The 27,983-nt window shown below is 44.0% G+C and overlaps 2 protein-coding genes across 11 annotated transcripts in view; both read left to right on the top strand.

The window, feature by feature from the left end:
- The first annotated feature begins 246 nt into the window (after positions 1-246).
- Positions 247-6,381, top strand: FMC1 (formation of mitochondrial complex V assembly factor 1 homolog). The gene is made up of 2 exons (XM_084785546.1): positions 247-494; positions 6,094-6,381. The coding sequence occupies exons 1-2, from the start codon at positions 321-323 to the stop codon at positions 6,295-6,297; spliced, it is 378 nt and encodes a 125-aa protein (XP_084641672.1). The 5' UTR covers positions 247-320; the 3' UTR covers positions 6,298-6,381.
- A 7,844-nt stretch (positions 6,382-14,225) lies between these two features.
- LOC311599552 (putative RNA-binding protein Luc7-like 2) overlaps positions 14,226-27,983 on the top strand; it is a 56,046-nt gene continuing 42,288 nt past the window's right edge. The window contains exons 1-3 of one of the 10 annotated variants that reach the window (XM_084785537.1): positions 19,110-19,161; positions 21,804-21,910; positions 23,210-23,340. Coding sequence is in view for 4 of the 10 variants with exons in the window: in XM_084785532.1 (XP_084641658.1) it covers positions 15,675-15,735 (61 nt within the window). In the remaining 6 variants the exon portion in view is untranslated. Of the gene's footprint in view, positions 15,736-19,077; positions 19,162-19,185; positions 19,339-19,401; positions 23,341-27,983 lie in introns of those variants that run through there. The other 9 variants (XM_084785536.1, XM_084785529.1, XM_084785531.1 and 6 more) reach the window with 9 other exon arrangements.

Raw genomic sequence — 27,983 nt, 5'->3', positions numbered from 1 at the left:
CCTAGGCTGCGGGTATCATAAAGTTTGGAGGTCGGCATCCCTAGTAGAAAATGGTCACATCTTTTTAGCGTGACCTTTGTCAGATCCACACTCTCTCCTGCCAGCCACCTTTTCGCTGAGACTCAGCGGCCATAGCTAATGGAAGTCCAAAGTGACGCCGCCGGAAGGACCCTAGAGAAGGACCTTCCCTTGCTTTTCTTCTAACTCCCTAGGGCGCCGCTTGGCGGAGTCCCCAGGGCGGTCGGCAGGCGGCGCTGTGGGGCGGAGCGGGCCGGACCAGCGCGCAGCTCGCCGCGGAGGGTGGACGGCCAGGGCGCCCTATGCTGTTAGGGACCAGGCTCGCCAAGGACAGGAAAATGGCGGCCTTGGGGTCCCCGGCGCGCACTCTGCGAGGCCTTCTGCGGGAGCTGCGCTATCTAAACGCAGCCACCGGGCGACCGTATCGCGACACAGCAGCCTACCGGTACCTGGTTAAGGCTTTCCGGGCACATCGGGTACGGAAGCCGCGTCCAGCGGGCTCCAGGCAGGGAAGATGAGGGGGCGGCCTCGGCATGGGGGCCGCGGGGGTCTCGGGGCAAACGTATCTGCTTTTTTAATCACCTAATCCAGGCCCTGGGCTAACCTGTGGTCTCATCCTCTACTGACCCAGGAGCCGCGTGGGGTGCACCTTCCCAGGGACTTCGTCTCTGCCACCCACCAGGGTGGAGCTGTCTCTGACGATTTCATTGGTTTGTCTGGTACCCAGGGTGTGGAATTAGTTAAGGGGCGGGCGTTGTGTGCAGTCGGCCCTAGGGGTCGTCACGCTTAAAGGGAACCCTTTCCACTTTAAAGTGTTTGTAGGAAGCGAAGGTTTTGTGTGATGGGAATTGGGGTGGGGTGGGGTGTGTGTGTGTGTAGGGGGGTGAGTATAGAGAATTTCACGATTACTCTGGCTCACCTGGAATTTGCTATGTAGACTGGATTGACCTTGAGCTCACATCTGATTGCCTCTGTCTCCTGAGCGCAGAGATTAAAGACAAAATCAATTTTAAAAGGCAGTTTAGTGGGGGAATATTCGAGAGTTCTCAAGAGTAAGTACTGTGTTTTGTTCTCTACATGATTAGCTTGCTGTAAAGCAGGATACGTTTTACTGCTGTAACGAATATAAACATACAGGATGCTAGCTGTCCTGGGGGATACTGTTGTAAAATCCACAGTCTATACCCTCTCAGTCAGAAGGCAATGGAAGATGGGTAATTTTCCAAATGGAGTGGTGATCAATTCTCTGCCTTTTGGACAAGATCAAATGAAAGTGGGGCAGCTAAGGCTCAGGCACAGTTCTGCTTCAGTTTAGGGGAAGGAAACCTAATGTCCTTGAACAACTTTTTTTTCCTCAAGACAGGGTTTCTCTGTGTAACCTTGGCTGTCCTGGAGTCTCTTTGTTGACCAGGCTGGCCTCGAACTCATGGAGATCAGCCTGTTTCTGCCTCCTGAGTGCTGGGATTATTACAGTTGTGGGCCACAGTGCCTGGCAAACAATCATCTTAACTGCTGAATTTGAGCAATGCAAAACCTTAGAACTAAAATTCACTTAGCTTTTAAAAAGTCAATGTTAGTATATGCACACTTATAATTAGGCACTAGCCCAAAAGGCATGTCCCACGAAAGGCTTCACTTACCAGGAGATTGGGATGGATGTGAGGACATCCTACTGAGACTCTAGGTAAGACAAATATAGGAGATAGGGAAATAGAAGGATCCAGAGGGTCCTAGAAACCTACAAGAACATCAAGGCCCACGGGGTCTGCCCAAACTATTGCACTAACCAAGGACAATACAATAGTAAACATTGAACCCCTACTCTGATCTAGCCAATGGACAGGACATTCTCCACAGTTATATGGAGAGCGAGGACTCACTCTGACATGAACTCTGGTGCTCCATATTTGACCACCTCCTCTTGGTGGCGAGGCCTGCCTGATGGCACTGAAAGGAAGAATAATCAGGCTACCAAGATGAGACTTGATAGCCTGTGACCATATAGTGGGGGAGGAGGTCCCCCTCAGTCTTAGACCTAGGGGAGGGGAATAGGGTGAAATCAAGAAGGAGGGAGGAACAGGAGGATACAAGTGATGGGATAATAATTGAGTTGTAATCTGAGTAAATTAATAAAATTAAAATTTTTTTACAAAGTCATGACATTAGGGAATGTGTACTACGAACTTGGGCCAAATATCAAGAATAAGATGTGCCAGGAGGTGGAACACGCCTTTAATCCCAGCACCTGGAGGGCAGAGGAAGGTGGATCTCTGAGTTCAAGGCCATCCTGGTCTACAGATGAGTTCCAGGACAGCTAGGACTGTTACACAGAGAGAACCTGTCTCTGAAAAACAAAGATGTACATGGGCCGCATCTTTTAAGAGGCTACAGTCTACCTGAAGAGCTGTGAAGCAAGACCAAGCTTAGCGTAAATAAGCATCAAGGGTATGGAACCAGTGGACCGTGGTATGAGGAAGAGGTGGTTAGGAAAATCTAGTAGGATCTGGAATTTCCACGTGAATGGAGGAAAAAATAAGAAAATGCATAATTCAAAGGTAAAACCTACAGTTTCAAATAGTTGATAGGAGTGCTGTGGGGGAAGATAAGGTATATACGCCTGCCGTTGTCCCTTACAGAGGTGACATTTTAGTGCCCCTGAAGGGGACTTTGTAGTGGTTTTGAGATTGTTAAAAAGCTGTGTGTGTGGTGGCCCTGCCTTCACGCCCAGCATTTGGGAGGCCAGCCTGGCTTAGAGTTGAATCCCAGGACAACTAGAGTTCCACAGCGAAACCCTGTTTTGAAAAAAACAGTAACAAAAGAAATACCTCAGGGAAACACCATAAATTCGTGTTCAAAAGGTCAGGACTGGGCCAGCCAGGATGTCCCACACATTTCATCCCTGAAGCACAGCCAGGCAGATACATGAGTTCAAGGCCAGCCTTGTCTATAAAGAAAGTTATTAGCCAGCCAGAGCTTCCTTGTCTCAAGAAACCCACCCAAAACAAAACAAAAACAAAAACAAAAAAAACCCCAAACAGACAAAACAACAAAATCAAACTCCCAAAATGCCAAGGCTGATTGTAAAAGGCAGCGGGACAGTACTTGTGTGGCATGCCTGAGACCTGGGCTCCATCTCTAGGGCTGGGGAAAAAGGAAATTTAAGTAATCCCATTTCAGGAGTATGGTGGCGTGGGCCTGTAATCCTAGCACTTCGGGAGGCAGAGGCAGGAAGATCGCAAAAGGGTTCCAGGACAGCCAGGGCTACACAGAGAAATATTGTCTTGAAAAACAATGTCCTGGAACGGCGGGCATGGTGGTGCACGCCTTTACTCCCAGCACTAGGGAGGCAGAGGCAGGCGGATCGCTGTGAGTTTGAGGCCAGCCTGGTCTACAAAGCAAGTCTAGGACAGCCAAGGCTACACAGAGAGACACTGTGTTGGAGAAAACAAACAAGCTGTTTGTGAGGCTGCTCCCCCTTCACCACCATGCCAAGCCCACCGAGGCGCCACCGTGAGCAAGGCCCTACCCTCCTGAACTGAAGGAATTTATCACTGTGATTGATGAGTGTGTGGAGATGGCAGCCAGTGGGCAATAGAACAACATTGGGATGGTGGTCAGACGGGGAAGCAGCATCGTCGTGTGAGAAGCCTTGGAAAGAGCGTAAACAATGTCTGTGCAGCAGAGGTACCCACATCCCTCCACAAAGAGCCTGTTTGATTGTGATGTAGAATTGAGTCGTGTACATTTTTGTGGCACTCAAAAACAAAACCAAACCAACAAAGTATATAAGGCAGGTTTATTCAGGGCATCTCTGGGGCAGGTTGCCTGATCTCACAGGAGGTCAGAGAAGTCACTGTGCAGACAGGGAAACAGAAAAGCTGGGAGTGGGGCAGTGAGTGGCGGAGGGAGGGTGTTTCAGAGAGAGAAAGATAAACAAAATGTGTGGATTCTAGAGTGCAGAGTCTCTGGGGGAGAGGAAGTTTAGGGAGGGGCTGAGGGATGCTGGAAAGAACCTGGTGGCCAGGTTTTTTTTGGTATGGTAAACAGGCACCTTACTGCCTGTCCTGGGTCTGCGTCCTAGCACTGCTGTAGTAAGTACAGCAAATATTACACACTCTAGTGTTCAGATTTTAACCTTGGATATTCAGACTGAGAAAAGGAATTAAGTATGCAGTGGTGCCCAGGGACTAATCTGTGTTCAATTCTTGATGTTCCTGTTCTTTCTCACAACCGTGGAACCCCAAAGTAGTTAAGGACAGAGTGCTAAAACTGAAGCCGACAACAACCATAATTTGGAGTCATCCTGGACACGGATATGGACTTTATAGCTTTTCCCCCTTGGTTTTTCGAGACCATATAGTGGGGTCTGTGTAGCCTTGGCTGCCCTGGACTTGCTTTGTAGACTAGGCTGGCCTTGAACTCACAGAGATCCTCCTGCCTCTGCCTCCCAATTGCTAGGATTAAAGGCGTGCGCCACCAATACCCAGCCAGCATAGGTTCTTAAAGTCATTAGGATCCAGACTTGGCAGATGGTTACATTGTAAAAACAAGTTTAAATAATATGAAAACGTACTTATTTCATATATTTGCATATATTATCTTCATTACTATTGAGTACAAAGCCTTTTTGTTTGTTTGTTTGTTTGTTTGTAGACAGGGTTTCTTTGTGTAACAGAGCCCTGGCTGTCCTAGACTCATTTTGTAAACTACCCTGGCCTTGAATTCACACAGATCCTGCCTCTACCTCCCCAGTGCTGGGATTAAAGGTGTGCACCACTGCTCCAGGTCTAGAGTCATTATTTTTTAGATAAAATCGGTTTCTGATTTTGGAGTTAGGTCTCAGGAAATCCGTATATGCAGGAATGAGCTGACGCTGGAAGTGGGACGATGTCTGGAGGTTATACAAAGCCAGTGCTCCTCGGGGACTTGTGAAGCAGAAGGAGTCGTTTCCCTTGCTCTAGAACAAGGGACTGGGCTCTACAATGAACTGTATCTGTGGTTGCACAGCAAAGTCTACGCTAGCCTCCCTGCTCTCCGGCCCCTAGTCACAAGTACTTGTTAAATATTTCAAAGCCCCATCCTGGCTCCCCTCCTCTTTACCTGCCCCCCCCAACTTCCAGGCCTGTTCCAGCTCACTCAGTTCCTTCTCCTCAGCTACTCATTCTCCTTAAAATCCACTCTCTCTTGCTCTCTCATGGCCCTGGCCATGTCCAATCTGCTACTATTTCCCCCTTCTCTGTTCTAGAGTGTTCCAGATGCCTTCTGGATGTATTCTCTCTCTTAGTCACAATAAAAACCACATGAGGGATATGTGTGTGTGTGTGTGTGTGTGTGTGTGTGTGTGTGTGTGTGTGTGTGTGTGTGTGTGTGTGCGCGCGTGCGCGCGCGCTGGAGAGATGGCTCAGAGGTTAAGAGCACTGACTATTCTTCCAGAGGTCCTGAGTTCAATCCCAGCAACCACATGGTGGCTCACAGCCATCTATAATGAGAACTGGTGCCCTCTTCTGGCCTAGAGATGTATGTGTAGGCTGAACATTGTATACATCATAAATTAAAAAACAACCAACCAACCCATACCATGGAGCGGTCATTTCAGTGCTTTCTTCAATGCACCCTATCACATACAAAAGATTTATAGCATGTTCAAGCTATAGAATACAAAGCAGCCTTAATTTATTTTAAGGGAGGAAAAGCATGCATTCTTTATGTGACAAAACAACAAAGCTGGAGGTCAGCTTTCCTAATTATATGGAGCTCCTAAGAAGGTATTAAATAGAGACCTATGCGCTGGGCGTGGTGGCGCACGCCTTTAATCCCAGCACTCGGGAGGCAGAGGCAGGCGGATCGCTGTGAGTTCAAGGCCAGCCTGGTCTACAAAGTCAGTCCAGGATGGCCAAGGCTACACAGAGAAACCCTGTCTCGAAAAACCAAAAAAAAAAAAAAAAAAATAGAGACCTATGCATATTTGTATTGTTTACTTTGTAGAGAACACATCCTTATTAACTTTTCCTCTGTGGGCATGTGGGTACACTGGGGTGTTGACAGAGGTTCTGACTCTGCCAATTACTTTCTTAGGTCACCAGTGAGAAGTTGTGCAGAGCCCAACATGAGCTTCACTTCCAAGCTGCCACCTATCTCTGCCTCTTGCGTAGCATCCGGCAACATGTGGCCCTCCATCAGGAATTCCATGGCAAGGGTGAGCGTTCGGTGGAGGAGTCTGCTGGTTTGGTGGGCCTCCAGTTACCTCGTCAGCCTGGAGGGAAAGGCTGGGAGCCATGATGCAGAGGCCTCACATGTCCCTTCATTCAAGAACTTAACCGTTTTTACTAGTATGTATTTATCATTAAAGATGTTTAAAGTGTAGCTTTTCGTGTTTATTTGGTTTTTCTTTTTTTTTCTTTTTGCTTTTTGAGACAGGGTCACTCTGTGTTAGCCTTGGCTGTCCTGGACTCGCTTTGTAGACCAGGTTGGCCTCGAACTCATAGCAATTCACCTGCCTTTGCCTCCTGAGTGCTGGGATTAAAGGCGTGCACCACCACACCCGGATTTTTATTTTTTGTTGACCGATTGGCTAGGGAATTAAAATTGGAAATGTTCAGCGAAACCCTGTCTCGAAAAACAACAACAACAAAATTGGAAAAGTCTGCAAGTGCATTTGCTGAGCTTTTTGCATTGGGTTCATTGACACAGGCGCACGTGTGTGTGCTTTTTTACACATGATGGTCCATGTGGAGGTTGACAAAGGGATCTCTTCCTCAAGTGCTTCTCTGCTTTATTTCTTGAGACAATGTCTCTCACTGTTCTGGGAGCTCACTATTTTGAGTTCAGTGGATCTATCTGCCCCTGCTCCCAGCTGGGGTTGGAACCATGCCATGACTATGGCTGTGGGTGCCAGGATCCAAACTCAGGCCCTTATGTGTGCACACTTTTCCCAGTGAGCCTGCCCCTAGTCCCTGCTGTGCTTGGTCTAATTGTATAACTTAGGTGTCTTTTGTTTTGTTTTGGTTTTGGTAATAAAAGGAGAGACAGGCTTAGTGGTCAGGAGTGTGTCTGCTGCTGTAGAGGGCCTGCGCTTGGTTCCCAGCACCTGTCAGGTAGCTACCAGACACCTTCTTCAAGGGGCACAACCCCTCTGCGCGTTCTCTGCAGGAAGCTACACTCAGTGCACCTCCCCCCCACATATAATTAAGACATTTAAAAAAATTATTTACTTATTATTTATATAGCATGGAAGAGGGCACCAGATCTCACTATAGATGGTTGTGAGTGCTTGGGATGGCTGGGAACTGAACTCAGGACCTTTGGAAGAACAGACAGTGCTCTTAACCTCTGAACCATCTCTCCAGCTTCTTAAAACATAAATTTTTGGTTTTTTGGTTTCTTGAGATAGGGTCTTACTATGTAGTCTGACTGGCCTGAAACTGGTGTTGAGCTCACAGAGACCTGCCTGCCTCTGCCTCCATAGTGCTGGAATTAAAGCACTACCATGCTGGGCTCTTAACACAGTTTTTTTTTTTCTTTTTGGTTTTGGAGACAGAGTTTCTCTGTGTAGCCTTGGCTGTCCTGGACTCTCTTTGTAGACCAGGGTGGCCTCAAATTCACAGCGCTCCACCTGCCTCTGTCTCCTTGAGTGCTGGGATTGCAGGCATGTGCCACCAGGCCTCACTTAACGTAAATATTTTAAAATATAAAAATAAGTAATATAAGCCTGTTGACTTATTCTAATGCCATAAATATAATACCCATATTTGTCCTTTGTATTGTCTCACATTGTCATTACTATTGGTAAGCATTACTAAGTTTACTTGTATCTTTCTATATATTTTGTATGCCTAGACAAATAAATAAATATATGGATGGGTATCTTTCTAAAATTTTTACTTTCTTTTTTTTTTTTTTTTTTTTTTTTTTTTTTTTGTTTTGTTTTTTGAGACAGGGTCTCTCTGTAGCCTTGGCTGTCCTGGACTCACTTTGTCGACCAGGCTGGCCTCGAACTCACAGTGATCCGCCCGCCTCTGCCTCCCGAGTGCTGGGATTAAAGGCATGCGCCACCACGCCCGGCTAATTTTTACTTTCTTATTGTATGATATACATGAGTGAATATATTTGTGTGCCACTGTGCAGGTGGAGGCCAGAGGATAGTTTTTGGGAGTCAGCTCTCTCCTTCCAGTGTGATCCAGGGACTTAGTCCTCTGTTCCAAGTAGCTGGCCTACTTGCTGGTCCAGTGTGTCTATCTCTCATAAAAGTATATGGCAAGATGTGGTGGCGCACGCCTGTAATCTCAGCACTCAGGAGGCAGAGACAGGCCGATCTCTGTGAGTTCGAGGCCAGCCTGGGTTACAAAGTGAGTCCAGAACAGCCAGGGCTACACTGAGAAACCCTGTTTAAGGGTTCAATTCCCAGCAACCACATGGTGGCTCACAACTATCTATAATATGATCTGATGCCCTCCTCTGGCCTGCAGGTGTGCAGGCAGGCAGAGCACTGTAGATGTAATAACATAGTAAGATTTAGTGCCCTCCTCTGGCCTGCAGGTGTTCATGCAGACACAACATTGTATACATAATAAATAAATAAATCTTTAAAAAATATTTTGCTTGATTCAAAAGTGTAAAAATATGGGAGATTGAGAACAGGAAGATACAAGTGAGGGGATAACAATCGAGATGCAATCTGAGTAAACTATAGTAAAAAAGAATAATTCCCTGCAAGAAAATATATAATATCCCTGCAAGAATTTCATATGTAACTATACTTAACAAATAAACTGCATAAATAGAAAAACAAAAAAACAAAATGTAAAAATATATACTACAAAAGAGTATAATTTTACTTGATTAAAAAATATGAACAAAGCTGGGAGAAACGGCACACGCCTGTAATTCTAGCACTCAGGGAGGCAGAGACAGTTGGACCTCTGTGAGTTTGAGGCTAGCCTGGTCTACAAAGGACAGGACAGGTAAGGCTACATAGAAAACCTCTAGAAAAACAAAAACAAAAACAAAAAAGACAAATTTTCACATCCTGTTTGTGCAGTGTGTTCCAGTTTTAGTGTATGTGCTGCAGAAGCAAGCACCGCTGACAATCTTTTGATTGAACTAATAAAGCATCCTAAATGATCCTTTCACTTTGAATGTCCTTAATTCCATAAATAGTTATTTTCTATAAACCACTAACTCTTCATGTCACTTGTGCTGTGCTTCTCTCTCGCGCGTATGTGAGGGGTGTCCGCACCCCCACAAGGAAATAGACATAACCTTAGACCGAAGCCATGTCTCAGTCCTCTTTGTATTCTTCAAAGCACTTTCTACTCACATAGCATGTATTCAGTTGGTACTATTGAATTCATGGCCCAGTTACCTCCACTCATTAGAACTGCAAACTGAATAACAACCATTCTAAGGCATTTTCCCTTCTTTTTTGGTTGGGACTGGTCTCATATAGGCCAGGTTGGGCTCAAACCTGAGTCAATGCTCCTGCCTCAGCCTCTTCATGACTGGGATTACAGGCTTGAACCATCATGCCTGACTTAGTTCCTTAGGTTTTGCTCTTACTAGTTATCCCCTGCACAGACTTCAGATATTAATGCCAATTTATTTTCACTAGAACTGAGGTATTTCTGCTCTAAAGCATTGAGTAATAACTTTGCTGTTATTTTGAATTACAAATAAAATCATGTAGCAGGAACCAGATGTTTACCTTTTACAATTATATGGAGGGGGAAAATGCAGTTTTGAACTATAAGCAAGTTAACTTGGGTTAATCTGTTTTTTTTTTTAAGTACGTTTTGTTTTCCTTTGTATTTCTTGTGGTACTGGGGATTGAATCCACTAACTAAACAGGTGCCCTACCACTGAGCCACATCCTTTTTGTTTCCTTTTTTTTTTATTTAAAGGTTTATTTATTTATTACGTATACAGTGCTCTGCCTGCTTGTATCCCTGCAGCCTAGAAGAAGAGGGCACCAGATCACATTATAGGTGGTTGTGGTTCACCATGTGGTTGCTGGGAATTGAACTCAGGACCCCTGGAAGAGCAGCCAGTGCTCTTAACCGCTGAGCCATCTCTCCAGCCCCTTCGTTGAAACAGCGTCTGTCGCTTTCTTAGTTGTATTTGCGTGTGCGCACGCACAGATGTGGAGGTCAGTTCCTTCTGCTTCCAGCCTTGGTTCTGGGACTCAACTCAGGTTGTTAGACTTACACAACAGCCACTTGTACCCACTGAGCCCCTTTGCCCACTTTCAAAACATGGCCTTGTTCAACTTGTTGGTGCTGGCCTTTAACTCAGTGTGACACCCAAGCACTCTGGATATTTGTTCATCTTGCCTCAATTTCCCAAATAGCTGGGATTTCAGGACACCACCACACAAATTGTAACTTCTTTTTTGTTAGGGCACGTTCTCATATAGCCCGGGCTGGCTGACTTATGTGAGACAAAGCTGGCTTTGAATTTCTTCATGCTATTCTCAAGTGCTAAGGTTACAGGCATGTGCCACCAAAGTTGGCTATATATACTTCTTTAATGTTATGAATTCTCAGTGAAAAATTGTCAGTGAGCTTCTACCAGAATGAAGAAAATCTGTATCTAAAACCCCCAAAATTTAAGCAGCTAACATCAAGGAATGAGGACAAGCAAAGCTAACTTCTTGGAAGTAGTAGAATAAAAAACGAATACGACAACATAATAAAGTTCTTTCCAGATGAGCAAAAAATAGAATTTACTAACAGGCTAAACCACAAGCAAACTCTAAAGTAAGCAAGGTAAATTTCTTTCTTTTTTGTTTTTTTTTTAAATTTTACTTTTTAATTAATTGACTCAGATTACAACTCAATTGTTATCCCATCACATGTATCCTCCCATTCTTCCCTCCATCCCACTTTCACCCTATTCCTCAAGGTACGGTAAATTTCTTTAAAAAAAGTAACCGAGGCTGGGCATCAGTGGCACACTCCTTTAATCCCAGCACTTGGGAGGCAGAGGAAGGTGGATGTCTGTGAGTTTGACGCCAGCCTGGTCTACAAAGTGAGTTCCAGGACAGTCAAGGGATACACAGAGAAACCCTGACTTGAAGAACCAAACAAACCAACCAACCGGATTCTTAGTTGGGTAGTGGTGGTGATGGTGGTGGTAGCGGCAGTGGTGGTGATGGTGGTGGTGGCGGCGGCACATGCCTTTAATTTAATCCCAGCATTTGGGAGGTAGAGGCAGGTGGGTCTCTGAGTTCAAGGTCAGCCTGGTTTACCAAGGGAGTTTAAGGACTGCCAGGACAGAGAAACCCTATCTCAAAAAGCAAGCAAACAAACAGACAGCTGGGCGTGGTGGTGCATGCCTTTAATCCCAGGACTTGGTAGGCAGAGGCAGGTGGATCACTCTGAGTTCGAGGCCAGCCTGGTCTACAGAGCAAGTCCAGGATAGCCAAGGCTAACACAGAGAGACCCTGTCTTGAAAAACCAACCAACCAACCAATCAACAGAATAACTCTCGCAGGCCATAGAGTATAGTGTTATATACCTTACAACTCTTGGTTAAAGGGCAAAAGCAGCTGTAGAGAGTAGAATACGTGTGTCTGGCAGTATTCCAGTGAAACTTGAAAGTAACAGTGCTGCTGAGCTGTAATCTCTCAGTACTTGAGAGAAGGAGACAAGATGGCTATTTCAAGGTTATCTTCAGCTACATAGCAAGTTTAAGGCCAGCCCGAATTATATGACACCGTGTTTTCCAAAAGCTAAAACCAGCTGGGCATAGTATTGAACACCTTTAATCCCAGCACCTGGGAGGCAGAGGCAGGTGGATCTTTGAGTTTGAGGGAAGCCTGGTCTACAGAGCGAGTTCCAGGCCATCTGGGGATACACAGTGAGATCCTATTTCAACCTAACCAGCCAACCAACCAAACCAAAAGAGCAACGCTCCTCACCTCAAACCAAACAAGGCAGTGGTGTAGGCTCAGTTGGCTGAACCCTAAACTCAAGAAAACTTCAGGGGCTGGAGAGATGGCTCAGGGGTTAAGAGCACTCTCTGCTCTTCCAGAGGTCCTGAGTTCAATTCCCAGAAACCAGTGGTGGTCACAACCATCTATAATGTGATCTGATGCCTTCTTCTGGCCTGCAGCTGTACATGTAGGCAAAGCATTGTATACATAATAAGGCTGGGCGTGATGGCACTTGCCTTTATGCTGAGTTCCAGGCCAGCCTGGTCTACAAAAGGAGTCCAGGACAGCCAAGGCTACACAGAGAAACCCTGTCTCACCCCCCCCCCCCAAGTTATGTTAAGCATGCTCAAGTCACTGGATTTGGGGCAGTAAGATGGCTCAGCAGGCTCAGACACCTGCCACCAAGCCTGACAACCTTAAGTCTGGCCCCTGGAATTAACATGGTAGCAGAGAATCAGGTCGGAAGGATGTCTTCCAATCCTACACCCACAATGTTGCACAAAAAAGAAATGTTTTTGTTTTTTAATTGAATTAAACCTCACAAACCAAAACACCTGGTCTTTGCCTTATAGGCCAGCTTGGTCTGCATAGTCAGCTCTAGACCAGTCACAGTTACATGGTGAGGCCCTGTCTAACAAAAACCACAAAAAACCATTAACATTCAAACAAGATTACTCAGCATTTAGTATACTTTTCTAAGAATGTGTTTCTCAGAATAGTACTATAATAGTGCATCTCTCTAGAACATAATTAATTTGTACAATTTAATGTAAATAGTTACATTAATTTCCTTAAACATTCTTTTTTCAAGACATTGTTTCTCTGTGTAGCCTTTGCTGTCCTGGACTTGCTTTGTAGAGCAGGCTGACCTTGAACTCAGAGATCTGCCTGCTTCTGCCGCTCAAGTGCTGGGATTAAAGGTGTGCGCCACCATGCCTGGTTAATTTCCTTTTTAAAAAACATTTTTATGTATATAAGCGTTTTACCTCAATGTATTATGTATGTACATATGTGTGGAGGGTGTTCTTTTTTTTTTTTTTTTTTGGTTTTTTCGAGACAGGGATTCTCTGTGTAGCCTTGGCCATCCTGGACTCACTTTGTAGACCAGGCTGTCCTCGAACTCACAGCGATCCGCCTGCCTCTGCCTCCCGAGGGCTGGGATTAAAGGCGTGCACCACCACGCCCAGCTAGTGGAGGGTGTTCTTAAAGGCTAGAAGAGAGAATCAGATCCTCTGCACTGGAGTGAGAGTGCTGAGCTGTCATGAGGGTGATGAGAACTGAAGAGCTTGGGCCCTCGGTAGGCAGTGTTCTTAGCCTCGAAGGCTCTCTCCAGCTCTTGTACAACAGTTTTCAAAGGGATCTCTACGTAGCTGTTTGGAATTGTTTAGAATTTTAGAGTGGTACATGCCTAACCCTAGTGTAGCTGAGGCAGGATGGCAGGTTTCAGGGCAGCTTGAGGTACACAGTTTAAGGAATGTCATTCCGTCCACTGTCAGGTAGCTGCAGTTAGGTAAAGCGCATTACAGAGTCACAGACAAGGAGGCCTCACTAGGGCGCTCTATTCGCTGCTTTGCAGCTGGCTGCTGCTTCAGGCCTTCTCAGCTGATCCAAGGGTTAAAATGGTATAGGTTGTTGGCAACCCCACTGGGCTCACACATCAGAAGAGGGAATAATCTCGGGTCCCAAGACATTCACTGGATAAAGTTTTGTGTGTTGAACCAAAGGGTGAGGAATTTGGATAGGGAGCAGTGTTATAAATTGGGAGGATTTTATGTCCCTAAAGAATCCAGCCAGTTAAAACTAAAGGGTGGAGAGACATGCAATGAAAACACAAACAAAACAAAAACCCCGAGCATCATGACAAATTGGCAAACTTAGTTGGCCTTTGGTGTCCGTCTGCCTAGCTTTGGCAGAACTGACAAATATCTTATTCCCATCCTATGCCGTGTCTCCAGTGTTATGTTTAATATTAAGAGATAAGGCAATAAAATAATAAGATGTCAGGCAACAGATTTATATGAGGTTTATTAAATGAGCACGGGGAGAGAAGAAAAGGGGGAGGGGTACCCCAGAGAGAGACAGAGTAAGAGAGAAAGAGGTAGAGGGATAGCAGTGAGGGGGTAAGAGAGGGAGGGGTGAGGTCTGTCCTTTTATATATTGGGGAAGGCCACAGCCCGTGGCAGGTAAGCAATGGCATCACAGGTAGGCAGACTGAAGCAGAATTCTAAAATTCAGCACTCACTTATTTAACGAGGACAATTTTTCACACAACAGTGACACCCTGTCTCAAAAACAGTCCTCTGAATAGTTGATTACTTAAGATACCATGACTACAATTTGCATTAATTCAGTATGTACTTACATTTACCTTGTAACTGTGATCTCCCATTATTATATTATCATCGATCTGGCATTAGACTAGTTAGGAATTTTAACTCCCCAATCTATGTGCAATTATAACGAAACAGCAAAAACAAAACAAAAAACCTTCCCATTATGTAGAAAGTAGCGACATTTCAGCTTAAAAGAAGCACCGGTTTCGAAAACCAGTATACAGCCTCGGCCTAGGTATTTCTCGTTGGCTCACTTGGGCCTCACGAGGCTGTTATTCGGTTACACCCACCAGCCGTGAGGTTGAGAAATCAGTTATCCAGGGAAGGTCGTAGTTAGCAAGGGGTCGCAGTGCGGGACGACAAGCCCGCCGAGAACCCACCCACGAGGCTATCTATCCTGTGTCCCCAGCCCTGCCGCCGACACGCCGCTCTGCCACACTGGCCTGCCCCAAGTGCTCACTGGCACAGGTTAGAATTTAGACCAGCAGCTTCCAGCTGTCCTCAATGTAGCGAAAGGGTCGGGCTGCCTGCTTTCCAGTGTGCTCATTTCGCGCGTTACTTCCTGGACCTATCGTGTCCCAGTTGGGACACAGTTGGAGAGGAGGTGATCATAAGCCTGAGGTTATAGTTAGGTGTTCTCGGCTCGGGCTGGGGCCTCTCACGGGCTCGCGGCTCCGCCAGCATCGGACCGTCCTTGAGAGCTTCCGACGAACTACTTACTCCGACTCGCTCTAGGCCTGGCACTTGCTAATTTGGAGCTGGGCAGCCAGGGCGACAAGCAGCCCGCAGCGTAGGCTTTGGCGCCTGGGGCCGACTAGGTTCTAGAGTCGGCGAAAGAGCGACATTCTCGCGAGATCTGGGCGCGGGGCGGGGCCGGCAGGCGTGCGCGCGCTCGCCGGCCGTTAAGGCGGGACCCTTCGCGGGAGAGGAAGGGCGGGGCGGAGCCCGCTGGCTGGCGATTGGCCGAGCCCACGGGAAACGACGCGGCGCGAGCAGCGGGCGCGCTCCCGTCGAGGCGACGGCGGTGGCGAGCGGCGTCAGAGCTCGCTCGGGGGGGTGTTGACGGCTTCTGGCGGGTGTCGGTGTCGGGAGGAAGGCGAGAGTCGGCTTAGCCGCTTGTCGCGTCTGTCTCAGGAGCCGGACTGAGAGCGAGGGCGCGAGGGCTCGCTCTCGAGGGGGCTGCCACCTTCCACGTCCACGCCGTCGTGAAGAGCGCAGCCCGGACTCTTCCCCGCGACCCCCTCCGACTCCCCATTAGCAGGGCCTCGAGGCCGCGGCGGCCACCGAGACAGCGCTGCACCTCCCCCACCCCTTCCCCTAGTCCCCCCGCCCGCCAGGGCCCGGTCAGCGCCCCACCCCCGCCCGCCTGCCCGCCCGCCGGCTCCGCCGCCGCCATGTCGGCGCAGGCCCAGATGCGCGCGATGCTGGACCAGCTCATGGGCACCTCTCGGGACGGTAAGTCGCTGCCAGATCCCTGGGGGTGGGGGAGGGGACGGGGCCGGTGTGGGGAAGGCCTCCGAGTGAGCACCGGGGTGCGCGCGTGCGGTCGCGTAAGGGGGGCCCCCCCAGATGGGTAACGTGAGGTTTCCCCCCCCCCACCCCCACCTCCGGCTCTCGTCTCGTCCAATCAGGGCTTGGCAGGCGGGCTTGGGGGCGGTGACCGTGCGGATTGGCGGGAACTCCTGCCAATGGGGCGAGGCGGGGCCTGGAAGCAGAAAGGAGAGTTGGTGCTTTTTGGTGTTGACTTGGCCCGGGGTTGGGAGAGCCCAAGTCTGTCTCGCGTAGTGGGGCGGTCAGGATGGCTGTTGAGTAAGGGACCTGCGGGGCGCTAAGGCCTCCGCCCCCAGCTCTAGCTCCTTCACCCTGGGTTTTCGGATCACCCCTTGCCGCCGACCTCTAGAGTGGGTAGAAGCACCCCCTCTCCCGGGTCTTAAGGAAATTTTCCTTCACTACTAACCCCCAGTTCCAGGGACGCTTCGTCGAGCCCTACAGAATCTTTTTTTTTTTTTTTGTGGAAAATCTGACCCAAACCATGGTTTCTTAGAGTGGGTGTGTTTGGCCCCATTTTGTAGACGTGTTTAGGCCTATTTTTCTCCGAGAGACCTCCATTTTGTAAGACAACTTAATAAAGGTTTTCTTGAATAAATACTGACAAATTTTTACATGTGCCCTAACCAGAACCATTTTGGAAATATGAGGCCCATTGAAATAGAATTGAAGGAAAGAAAGGGCTTTTAAAAATGCAGTTAGAGTTCTTATAGGGCTCTATCTACGTGTTGGATTGTCCTTTGTTCTAGATAGTTTAGTGATGAAATGTAGCTTTTTGGGGATGATTAACCATGTAATTTCAGATTAAAGTCCAGCACTTTCTTAAAAACAAATCCAAATCCTGACTTGTAGAAACTCGTTTAGGCAAGTTTCTTAGTGATTTAAATGCTGAGGTTTTTTTCTTGGACACGATTGAGTTGCAAGAGAAGACATGTAAATTTAGCTTAATTTTAAATCTGTTAATTTGCTTGAGTGCTTTGCCGAAAAAAATACAGGAGACGATAAAATCTATTTCAGCTCTTTTTAGCAACAAGTACAGCCTTCAGAGTATGGTTACGCTCTAATAAAAACTGAATGGGAATTTTTCTTAATAGAGCAACATTAAGATAAATGGGGTGGGTAACAGATTTTATTTATTGTTGTGTAGAGGAGGGAAAATAGGAAAGAAAATAAGATTTGTGTGTAGTAAGTAATCCCTTGAAAGTTAACATTAGAGCCAAGTGCTGTGATGCACACCTTTAATCTCAGCCTTTGGGAGGCAGAGGCAGGCGGATCTCTGAGCTCGAGGCCAGCCTGGTCTACAAAGTGAGTCCAGGACAGCCAGGACTAAAAGAGAAACCCTGTCTGGAAAAGCCAAAATAAAATAAATAAATAAATAAATAAATAAATAAATAAAAACAAAAAAAACCCCTTAACATTAATTTAAAACACCACTGGAATGACCTAACCTTTTATATTTGAGTAAGAATTTTATAACTGCAGCCTGTCTTAACTTTGTTCCTTTTCTATTATGAGTGAGGGTATTTAGAAGGGGCTTCATATAGGAACTTAACAGTTCAATCTTTGTAATAACATTTTAAGAAATCTTTAAGGTTTACTTATGTAGTCCTTTTAATTTGGATGGATGCCATTATTGGTATCTTCTGCATAGATAGGATTTACTTATACTACTGGGTATGTAGTTGGATCAAGGTAACTATGACCTGACAGTTTTCTGAAAGCAGCCCCCTCTAGTATTGTAAAACTGAACCTTTGTAATATGTACATATGCCTATAAATTTCTGTGTAGTCCCAGCAGGAAGCTGGATTTTTAACATTTATTGTTTTGTATTTAAATTATATTTGTGTCTCTGTCCCTTTATTTTTTTTTTGTTCTCCATACCAATTCAACTTATGAATGAGCTCATGTTTATGAGTAAACAACAGTATTTAGTTGAAGTGATTTGATATTCAGTGCTACACTGATTCAGAAGAACTATCAATTTTGGCTTGGTAGGATGCTGAGGCAGGAGGAATTTCAGTTAGTTCAAGGCTAGCCTATGAAACATAATTCTAGGGTAGTCTGAGTTAAGGCAAGACCTTGCCTTAACAAAAAAATATAAAAGGAACAACAACATTTATGGAAATGTGGAGTAAAAGGTTGAATATTTATTCAGGTGTGGTAGTGCACTGAGATCCTAGCTCAATAAAACAGAAAAACCTACTTTTTAGATACCCATATTAGTTCTTTCGTATATGTAAGATAACATAATACATTTCCTTCTTACTGCATATTTAATGAATTTGTAATCTAGGACCTTGAAATTAAATCAGAATAAAAAGTTATCTATGGAAGCTGGGCATTGGTGGCGCACACCTGTAATCCCAGTACTCAGGAAGGCAGAGGCAGGTGGATCTCTTTGAGTTTGAGACCAGCCTGGTCTACAGAGTCCAGGACAGCTAAGCCTACACAGAGAAACTCTGCCTCAAAAAACCAGAAACCAAAAAACAAACAAACAAACAAACAAAAAAAGAAATAATAGTAGTAGTTATCCAAGGATAGGGAAACATAGGTATATCACTGAAAAACACCATGTAATTTGAACCATATAATGAGAAGCCTTGTGTTACACAGACAGCTTACAAAAATGCTGTTTGTTTGGCATCAAGAGGTGGAATTGGGGATCCAGAAAGTGGGAGAGAAATGGAAAAGGTAGGTAAGGGTGGATATTTAAAAGAGCTTTGGTTGATTGGTTGTCCTTGTAGACTAACTGTGAAAACAGCCAAAACAGCCACGACAATTTTGTGTAGTGGTGCCTAAGACAGCAATTACCCCAAAACCTTTATATTGTATTTGTGAAGGAATCTGAAATGGTTAAGGAATTCTGGGGCTCTGGGAAAATGTTGCTCCCCCTTTCCAAAGATTCTTCCCTAACATTTCTAAGAGTTTTTAATTTTAAATTGCTTGGAGATGTAAGTTTGTTGGTTAAGTGTATAATCAGTTACTTAAATCAGCTAATTGTTGTAGGTAACTTAAATCTCGCTAGAAACCCTTCGGAATAGGAATTGCAGTGGTGGGAAAATAGGTCTTGGATTACTAGGCAGTTCAAGAAAGCACAGTCCTTGTTGTGTGGGGGCTTGGACAGTTAGAGGGGCAGCATGGTGGCATTGGGAGGTTGGGCAGGGGGTTGACTAGGAGGTGGGAGAGAAATGCATAAGGGAGATGGGAGGGCCAAAGACAAACTTTGCCTTCTTTGCAATTTTGCCTAGGGCCCTGGTGGTGGCAACCGCCTGTGTGCCACTGAAAATCGTGCCGATGCCTGGCATACTGCATAAATGGAAGCAGGGTACCGCGTGAGTTGAAACATTGGTCACACTATATAAAGTTTGTATATGTGAATCAGTGTAACTCAAACCCATGTAACTGGGGGTCTGTCTATATTTGGAATTTTCTAATAAGTCACAACTTAAGTTAAGGAAAAGAACACTGGGCTGAGACTCAGGAGACCTGGTTTCTAATTAGAAGCTTGGGTAAGTCACATAACCTTTTTGCCTCAAATTAAGTTTATAATTTGTTATATGGGAAGCCAAATAATTTCCTATGTTATACTAAAAATGTTGAATAAATATAATTAGGGTTTTTATTAAGAAAAAAATCACAACTACCCATTATGATGTTTTATCTTAAATTTAAGATTAATTACTTTTAAAATTTTCTTAGAAAAGAGACAAGTAATTTGTTTTTCCTGAACATATTTCAGATGGTAGCAGGAAAGGCCACAAAGGAGTTTAAACTATTTATTTATTTAAATTTGGCGGGGGTGGGGTGGGGGGCGCGTTTCGAGATAGGGCTTCTCTGTGTAGCCTTGGCTGTTCTGGACTCATATTGTAGACCAGACTGGCCTTGAACTCACTGAGATCTGCCTGCCACTGCCCCCCTGACTGCTGGGATTAAAGGTGTGCGCCACCACACTTTGCTCACAAAATTGTAAGAAACATTTTGAGAATTGTTTTTGTGACAGTTTAGAGAAAGCAGTCCAATGTTCTCAGATGGACCATGGTCGTTTTGACTACATTGGATTAATTGTAAAACTGTCCATTGGCACAAAGCTTCTTTGTGAGCACATACCTCTGGCTATGATTCCAGAAAAACTAAGGAGGGTACAACTAATATGAATTAAACAAAATTAGGGTGAACTGGAATACGACCACCTCCCCAGTGATAGGGATCAAACTTGGGGTTTTGCATATGCTAGGGAAGCTCGGAATCACTAAACTGTATCGTTAGGTCTAGGACCTAGACCTAGATTATATCCTAAATTTAGAAGTTTGAAGTTCAGAAAGTTGTTCTGAGGGTACTGTGCTTTAAAATTGTTTTAAGTGGGAGCACAAACCATTTCTGAAAGGTTACAATGAACCAGGAATGATAGTGTATCTTCAAATGTATCTTGGAAACCAACCTAGACACTCAAAGTGTAGATTATAGAAATAAAAATGTGTATTATCATCTGTGATGATGGACTGTTTTGAACAAGCTAAAGTTGGCTACAGCTGGGGATATGTCTCAGTGGTGGTGCACTTTCTTATCATGTGTGTAACAACTTACTGAGTCAACCTTCAGTACTCCAGCCATCACTCCTGCCTCTCCTGAGGGACAAAGGCACTCTAGCGGTTCTTTATCTCCAGCAGGGCTCTGCTGTGCCTGGCAGGAGTGTCAGTCAATTCTCTGGAGAAGTAGGTCATTATTGCTGTGTATGGGGCTTTCCTCTGATCCCAGCATTTGGGAGGTGGGGGCAAGAGGATCAGGAGTATCCCAGACTCAGCTAACAGTTAATTTGAGGTAACCCTAGGCTGCATGAGACCCCATCTCAAAAGGCCAAATCAACAAAACACCTAGAACATATATACATTTTTGAGATAATTTTAGTTGTTTGGGGTAGTAATTTTGCTGAGCTGTACGGTACATCCACAGATAATACAGGATGCTAATCTTTTTTTTTGTTTTGTTTTGTTTTGTTTTGGTTTTGGTTTTTCATGACAGGGTTTCTCTGTGTAGCCTTGGCTGTCCTGGAGTCACTTTGTAGACCAGGCTGGCCTCGAACTCACAGCGATCCGCCTGCCTCTGCCTCCTGAGTGCTGGGATTAAAGGCGTGCACCACCACGCCCGGCCAGGATGCTAATCTTAAGTGCCAACTAATGCGTAGTGTGTGATAACATGTACAATTGAAAGGATAGTCATTTTAGGTAATACCTTAAGAAATGCAGCTCAGAAAGTAATTTACCTATTACTAGTACAAATTTAGTAATATATAACTAACTACATCTTCATTTGTGTAAAACATTACTGCCTTTCTACAAAATTACTGAATCAAAGATTTTTAGTAGTGTTTTTCTTCCCTGTGGATTGTCTTCATTGTAAACTCATCTTTATTGTAATTTGTGTTTCTTGACTTGTCATCAACACATGTATTTTAATTTTCAACTTCATCTTAATGAATCATACTTATATCTTGGTCAGTTGTAAGCTATCCTTTTACTATACTTGGCTTATTTCATTTTAAGTAAAATAGGTATAGCCTTTAATGTACAAGTGCACACTTTTAAAAGGTACTTTTAAAAAATATTTATTATGTATATAACGTTCTGCCTGCACACCAGAAGAGGGCACCAGATCTCATTACAGATGGTTATGAGCCATTATGTGCTTTCTGGAACTTGAACTCAGGACCTCTGGAAGAGCAGCCAGTGCTCTTAACCTCTGAGCCATTTCTCCAGCCCCAGTAGTGCACATTTTTAAAAAAACACAATAATGGGATATTTCTTACGGTAGAACATGTACATCTAAGGCCAGTTCTCCTGTGTGTCTGTAACTATTGGATTTTGTTAGTGTTCAGGCATCTCTAAAACATTAAAAGCTCTGTTAGCACTTGAATAGTGAATCAGTTAAAGTTTCTCACTCATTTTGCATTTTGAACTCTAAATATTTCTATCTACAGAGCAGCCCAGAAAACTAAAATTTTCACCTCATAGAACCCTGTTATCTTGGAATCTCTGCAGTTGTTTAGCACTCAAGTAAGCCTATGTTTCTGAGACAATATTTCAGGTAAAAAAATTTTTTTTTGGTGTATATGCAAGTTCTGTAAGTGGCAAGTATGTTTCTAGTTAAAGTAGGATGTCAACTAAGGATTAAAACAATGTTCAGGATGGGACTACAAAAGCAAGGTGTCGTGGTCATGCTAGGAGTCATTGAATCATCGTTTAGTAGCATGCTTCTTACAGACAGTGAAACCTGAAGTTAGTGAGGGTTTAGATAAACAATGGGGTTCAGCACACCTGTGGTTTAACAATAAATGAAGGTTACTAAATGTGGCTAGACTACATAAATGAGATGGATGCTTCTTAATGAGCTTCCAGATGGACGTGGCGACACATACCTGTAATTCCATCATTTGAGAGGATTACACAGGAGTACCTAGAATTCCAGGTTGGCCTACAGAATAGTAAGAGTTTGTCTCAAACAAACAAAAAATGAACTTGAAAATCTGGAAGGATTACACTTGTAACCCTGGCATTCTACCTACCACTTGGGAGGCGAAGCAGGAAGATGATGAGTTTGAGGTCAGCTTAGGTTATAGATCAAAGAAAAAGTGCCTGAAGCATGTGAAGAAATTATAGACTAAGAAGATGAAAGAAGTTGCAACATCTTGTTGGAGAAAAAAATGAGGGAGTGAAACAGGGTAAGTTTCTGACCGGAATCTTTAGCAGTGTTAGCACACAAAGAGAAAACGATCTATTTGTTTTGGGTGTGGTGGGTGTGGGTCTGTGTATGCAGGTATGTATGCGCAGAGAAGGAAGACCACAGCTTCTGTGTTGTCATCCTGACCACTGACCTGTGTCTACCTGCCTGTGTCTCTGTGCAGGCTGGCAGTATAAGTGTGTTCCAGTGTGGACAATGTTCTTCACATGGGTTCTAGAGCGCAAACTCAGGCCCTTGTGCTTGTAAGAAAAGCACTTTAGCAATGAAGTTATTGCTCCAGCTGTTTTTTGTTTTGTTTTTTAAATCTTGTCTCAAGCAATTCTCTAACCATAGCTTCCCAAGTTGCTGGGACAACAGACATGTACCACTGTTCTATTCCTGTTCTTTTGCGTTTAAATGATCATTTATTAGTAGCTGTTTGGGTAAAAAATGGGAAGGCAAGGCTAAAATAGATGTATCAGTTTTGTAGGATTATTGAGCATAAAAAGGAAAGTAACTTTTTAAAATTAAAGCTTACATGTTTTTTGTTTTAGCCGAATAAGTTAAAGGAATCAGAAAGTAACATGTAGTCCAGTCAATTGAATAAATGTCATATCTTGTTTCTTAATATTTCCCAGAGAAAGAACTTAACTTCTTTTTTTGTAGAAAACACTCCATTGACACATTCTAATTTAGTTGTGAACCATATACAACTGATGTTTGACATATTTGAATCAACGTGAAAAGAATTTAACCAGCTGCCCTTGCTGAATCTTTTGTCCTGTCTCAAGAATATGGTAAATTGTTTGTTTTTATTTTCTTGAGACCTCTGTAGGCCTCAATTTTATATTTTAGAGTTAAACTATCCAAAGCCTTGCTTTTTAGTTAGGGTGGGTGGATATTTATGGAGGATGTATATTGTACCAAGTTTTGTGTTGAATTCTGTCCTGTATTAGGCCCTTTGCAGTTAGTGCTTGAAGTAGGAATCCTATATCTACCAGGATGACCTTCCTGACTTGAGAATGTTAGGATTACAGGCATAGACTATCTCACTTAATTTTATGTTGTGCTGGGTATCAAACTGAGGGCCACATGCAAGCACTTTATGAATAAACACTTATTTGACCAGATATAGGGGCTCATACCTGTAATCCTGCCTAGTGAGAGGCTGGGACAGGAGAATTTCTGTGTTTGAGGCCATCCTGAGCTACAGAATGAAACTGTCTCAAACTCTAAGCACGTGCGCCCCCCCCCTCCCCATTTGTTGGCTAATGTTCTGGGTGTGTCCCAACAGCTGCATTCCTGTGGTTTTTTGAAATTCAAATGCTTATTCTTTAGATGGAGGCCAACAATTTGTGTTAAAGAAGTCTTATGAAATTTCTTTGAATTTTTGTTTGTTTTAGTTAGTTTGTTTGTTTTTTCCTCCCTGAGGCAGAGTTTCTTTGTGTAGCCTTGGCTGTCCTGGACTCACTTTGTAGAACAGGCTGGCCTCGAACTCCCAGTGATCTGTCTGCTTCTGCCTCCTGAGTGCTGGCATTAGAGGCGGACGCCACCACTGCCCAGCTTACTTTAGTTTTGTTTTGTTTTTGAGACTGAATCTGTCTGTATGGCCCTGGAACTTTTTATGTTGACGAGGCTGGCCTGGAACAGAGGTATAACTCTGCCTGTGTCCTTAGTGCGGAGATTGAAGATATTCAGCACCATGTTTGTCTCTCAAAGTTTTGCATACTGAAAATTGAAGAAACCGTGTTGTAGATAAATGTTTCTACTCTTTCTTCCCCCTCCCAGACAGAATTTCTCTGTGTAGCCTTGGCTGTCCTGGACTCTGTTTGTAGACCAGGCTGGCCTCGAACTCACATCGATCCACCTGCCTCTGCCTCTAAAGTGCGGGATTAAAGGCGCAGTGTTTCCACTCTTAACTGGGTTATTTTATTGTTTTCTTGTAGTATTTTTTTTCCTTTTTCTTTTTTGGAGGCAGGGCTTCTCTGTATAGCTCTGGTAGTACTGGAACTTGCTCTGTAGACCAAGTTGACCTTGAACTCAGATCCACTTTTCTCTGCCTCTTGAGTGCTGGGATTAAAGGCATGCACCACCACCACCTTTTCCTCCAACTAATTTTATAAAAATTTTAAGTTGTGTATATACACAGTCTTTTTGTGGGGTGGTGCTTGATATTGGATCCATGGTTTTCTACAAACTGTAGGCAAGTACTCTACTATTTTTGCTATATTTCAGCACCTTTTTTTAAGACAAGGTTTCAGTGTGTATTACCAGTGTGTATATCATCTTATGTAGCTCTAGGCAGACTTTGAATTGTGATCCTGCTTCTCTAAGCAGTTGCCCTTACAGGCTTGTTTCTCAAAGCCATGTTTAAGTTGATTTTAAAAAGATATTTGTACGGGGGGGGGGGGGCGATGGTGGTGCGCTCCTTTAGTCCCAGCACTCGGGAGGCAGAGGCAGGCACATCTCTGAGAGTTCGAGGACAGCCAAGGCTAACTCAGACACTGTCTCAAAAAACCGAGGAAAAAAAATCAATAAAACAGAAAGGTATGTTATAATGATACAGCTAGATTCTGGGTTTGTTTGTTTGTTTGTTTTGAGACAGGGTTTCACAGTGTAGCCCTGGCTAGTGCGGAACTGTCAATGTAGAGCAGGGTGGCCTCAATACAGAGATATGTCAACTTCTGCCTCCAAGTACTGGGGCTAAAGGGGCACACCACTATACCCAGCTTACACTTTTTTTTTTTTCAAGATAAGGTTTCTCTGTATAACCATGGCTGTCCTAGACTCGCTTTGTAGGCCAGGCTGTCCTCAAACTCACAGTGATCCGCCTGCCTCTGCCTCCTGAGTGCTGGCATTAGAGGCGGGCGCCACCACTGCCCGGCACAGCTTGCACTCTTGTCACTTATAATTCTGTATGTTTAAGGTTAGAGTTTGTCATATATACTAAATAGATAATTGCCAAATAGATAACTTTTTTCTTGAGTTAATGTTTCTTACTGTGTGGTAAGTATCTTGTTGATTAAATTGAATGACACCTCAGATCATCTTGTGCCAATTCCATATTCTGGAAAATACTGTTCTAGGTATTCATATATGATGTGAAATTATTTGCCAGTATATATAGCCAGTGTATATCCATGCCCATGAGTAGAAATAACTAACCAGAAATAACAACCATGCCCATGAGTAGAAATAACTAACCAGAAATAACAAAACTTGTGAAATAGGGAGTTTTTGGCTATCTCTAGGGAGATGATCTAGACCTGAAGAATTAAATTACTTTATTTAACTTGGCTTCTCACTTTTCCTTTAGTGTTTTGGTTCATGAGAGTCACCAGGTCTGCAAGCTATCACAAACACAGTGGCAGTGTGAAATGAGAATGCAGCACTAGAAACCCTAAAAAGACCATTATTGCAGTTAATGGGAGGAGACAGGGAGGGTGATTTATCTGAGATCCTAGAAACTCTTAATAATAATGAGGAATTTGTGTCACAATTTAATTTGTAGCATAGGGAATATTTACTACAGTGCTGTTTTGTTTTGCTTTTTTGTTTTAAAATTTGTGTGTGTATACCTGCTTGCCTTGTGTGTACCATATGTGCAGTGCCAGCAGAGGCAGAAAAGGGAATTGGATCCCATGGAAGTGGAGTCACAGGTAGTTGTGACTGCCTGGTGTGGCGTGGGGCATCAAGCCTAGGTTCTCTGCTGGAGCATCCAAGTTCCTTTAACTATTGGGCCATCTTTCCACTCCCCACAGTAGAGTTTTATTTAGTTAATTGTTGGTTGACATACTTTAGGGTACAATTAGTTGATCGCAGTAGAATCTCAACTAATTTCCTTTGTATCCCCAATTCTCTTTAGTCTTTTTTGTTTTTGTTTTTGTTTTTTTGAGATAGGGTTTTTCTGTGTAGCCTTGGCAGTCCTGGACTCTTTGTAGACGAGGCTGACCTCAAACTCAAAGCAGTCTGCCGCCTGCCTTTGCCTCCTGAGTGCTGGGATTAAAGGCATGCACCACCACTGCCTGGCTGTTTTTTTTTTTTTTTTAAAGATAGCGTCTCTCTTTGTTGTCGTGGAAATCCCTGTGTAGATAAAGGTGGCCTCAAATTCACAAAGACTTGTCTACCTCTATATTTTAAGTTATTATTTTTCTTAGAAATTTGAAATGACATGTTACTTTTTTTCTCTGTCTCTTGCCCAAGCTTGCTCAAGGTGGGCCTCCTGCCTCCGCCTTCTGAGTGTTTGTATCACAGGGATAAACTACCAATAATCCTAGAGAGACAAAAAAGCTAATGTTTCAAATATTTATAAACAAACATATCTAAATGACACATTTTTTTGCTACTGACTATACCTAATTTTGAAACAAATCAGCAATATGAATAAATAAGTAGTACCATTTATATTTTGGTTATATTTTAAAACAAATGGCAGTCTCCAGAGGCAACCCTTGTGAATATGATGTATGTTCAATATGACAGGTTTTTTGCTGTGCTGTTTTATTGCCTCAAGTCTCATCTTTCTGACGATGTATTTTTTGTTTTAACTCATTTGTTTTTTAGTAATATCATTTTTCTTCTTTACTTTTTGATTTGGGGATAATTTTCTTGATGTTTATAGTTATTGTTTTGTTTTGAAAAAATAATGTATTTTTATGTGCATTGGTGTTTTGACTGCATGTATGTTTGTGGGTGTCAGATCTTGGAGTTACAGACAGTTGTGAACTGTCATGTGGGTGTGCTGGGAATTGGACTGTGCTCCTCTAGAAGAGCAGTCAATGCTCTTAACCTCTGAGCCTTCTCTCCAGCTCATGTTTTATAGTTTTTGAGCCGTTGAGTCCTATTTGAAAATTTTTTTTTTTTTTTTGAGACAGGGTTTTACTATATAGCCCTGATAGCCTGGAACAGCCATGGGAGTGCTAGGATTAGAGGTGAGCCTCAACCACATCCAGCTCTTTGGGAATCATTTAAATTAATAAATCTACCAGTCATACTGTCTTTGGTTCGTTCCTTTTCTGCTATTTCTTCAAAGTTAGCCTTTAATTTGGGTGTGGTACTTGCTACACATCTGTAGTCCAGCAGTTGGGAAGCTGAGGCAGAGGAGTCATACATTCTAGGTATCTAATTCCCCCCTGCTCTACACCCCTCCCCCCAGACAGGGTTTCTCTGTGTAGCCTTGACTGACTATGCTGGACTCGCTTTGTAGACCAGGGTAGCCTCGAACTCACAGCGATCCGCCTGCCTCTGCCTCCCAAGTGTTGGGATTAAAGGCGAGCGCCACCACCGCCTGGCTCTAGGTACCCAGTTTACATAGTGATATTCTCTGTCTCAAAAGAAAAAATGTAAAGAAGGGGGAAAAAAGATAGCTTCCTTTGCTTCTAATTTTTTATGTAGAAAATTCTAGATAGAGGGCACCAGATAACCAGAATACGAGTGTCAC

The sequence above is a fragment of the Acomys minous genome (genome assembly GCF_964271855.1).
Source record: "Acomys minous genome assembly, chromosome: 6".
Taxonomy (NCBI): Eukaryota; Metazoa; Chordata; class Mammalia; order Rodentia; family Muridae; genus Acomys; species Acomys minous.
Note: the sequence above shows the minus strand (reverse complement) of the source record. Positions and strands in the feature narration are given on the sequence as shown.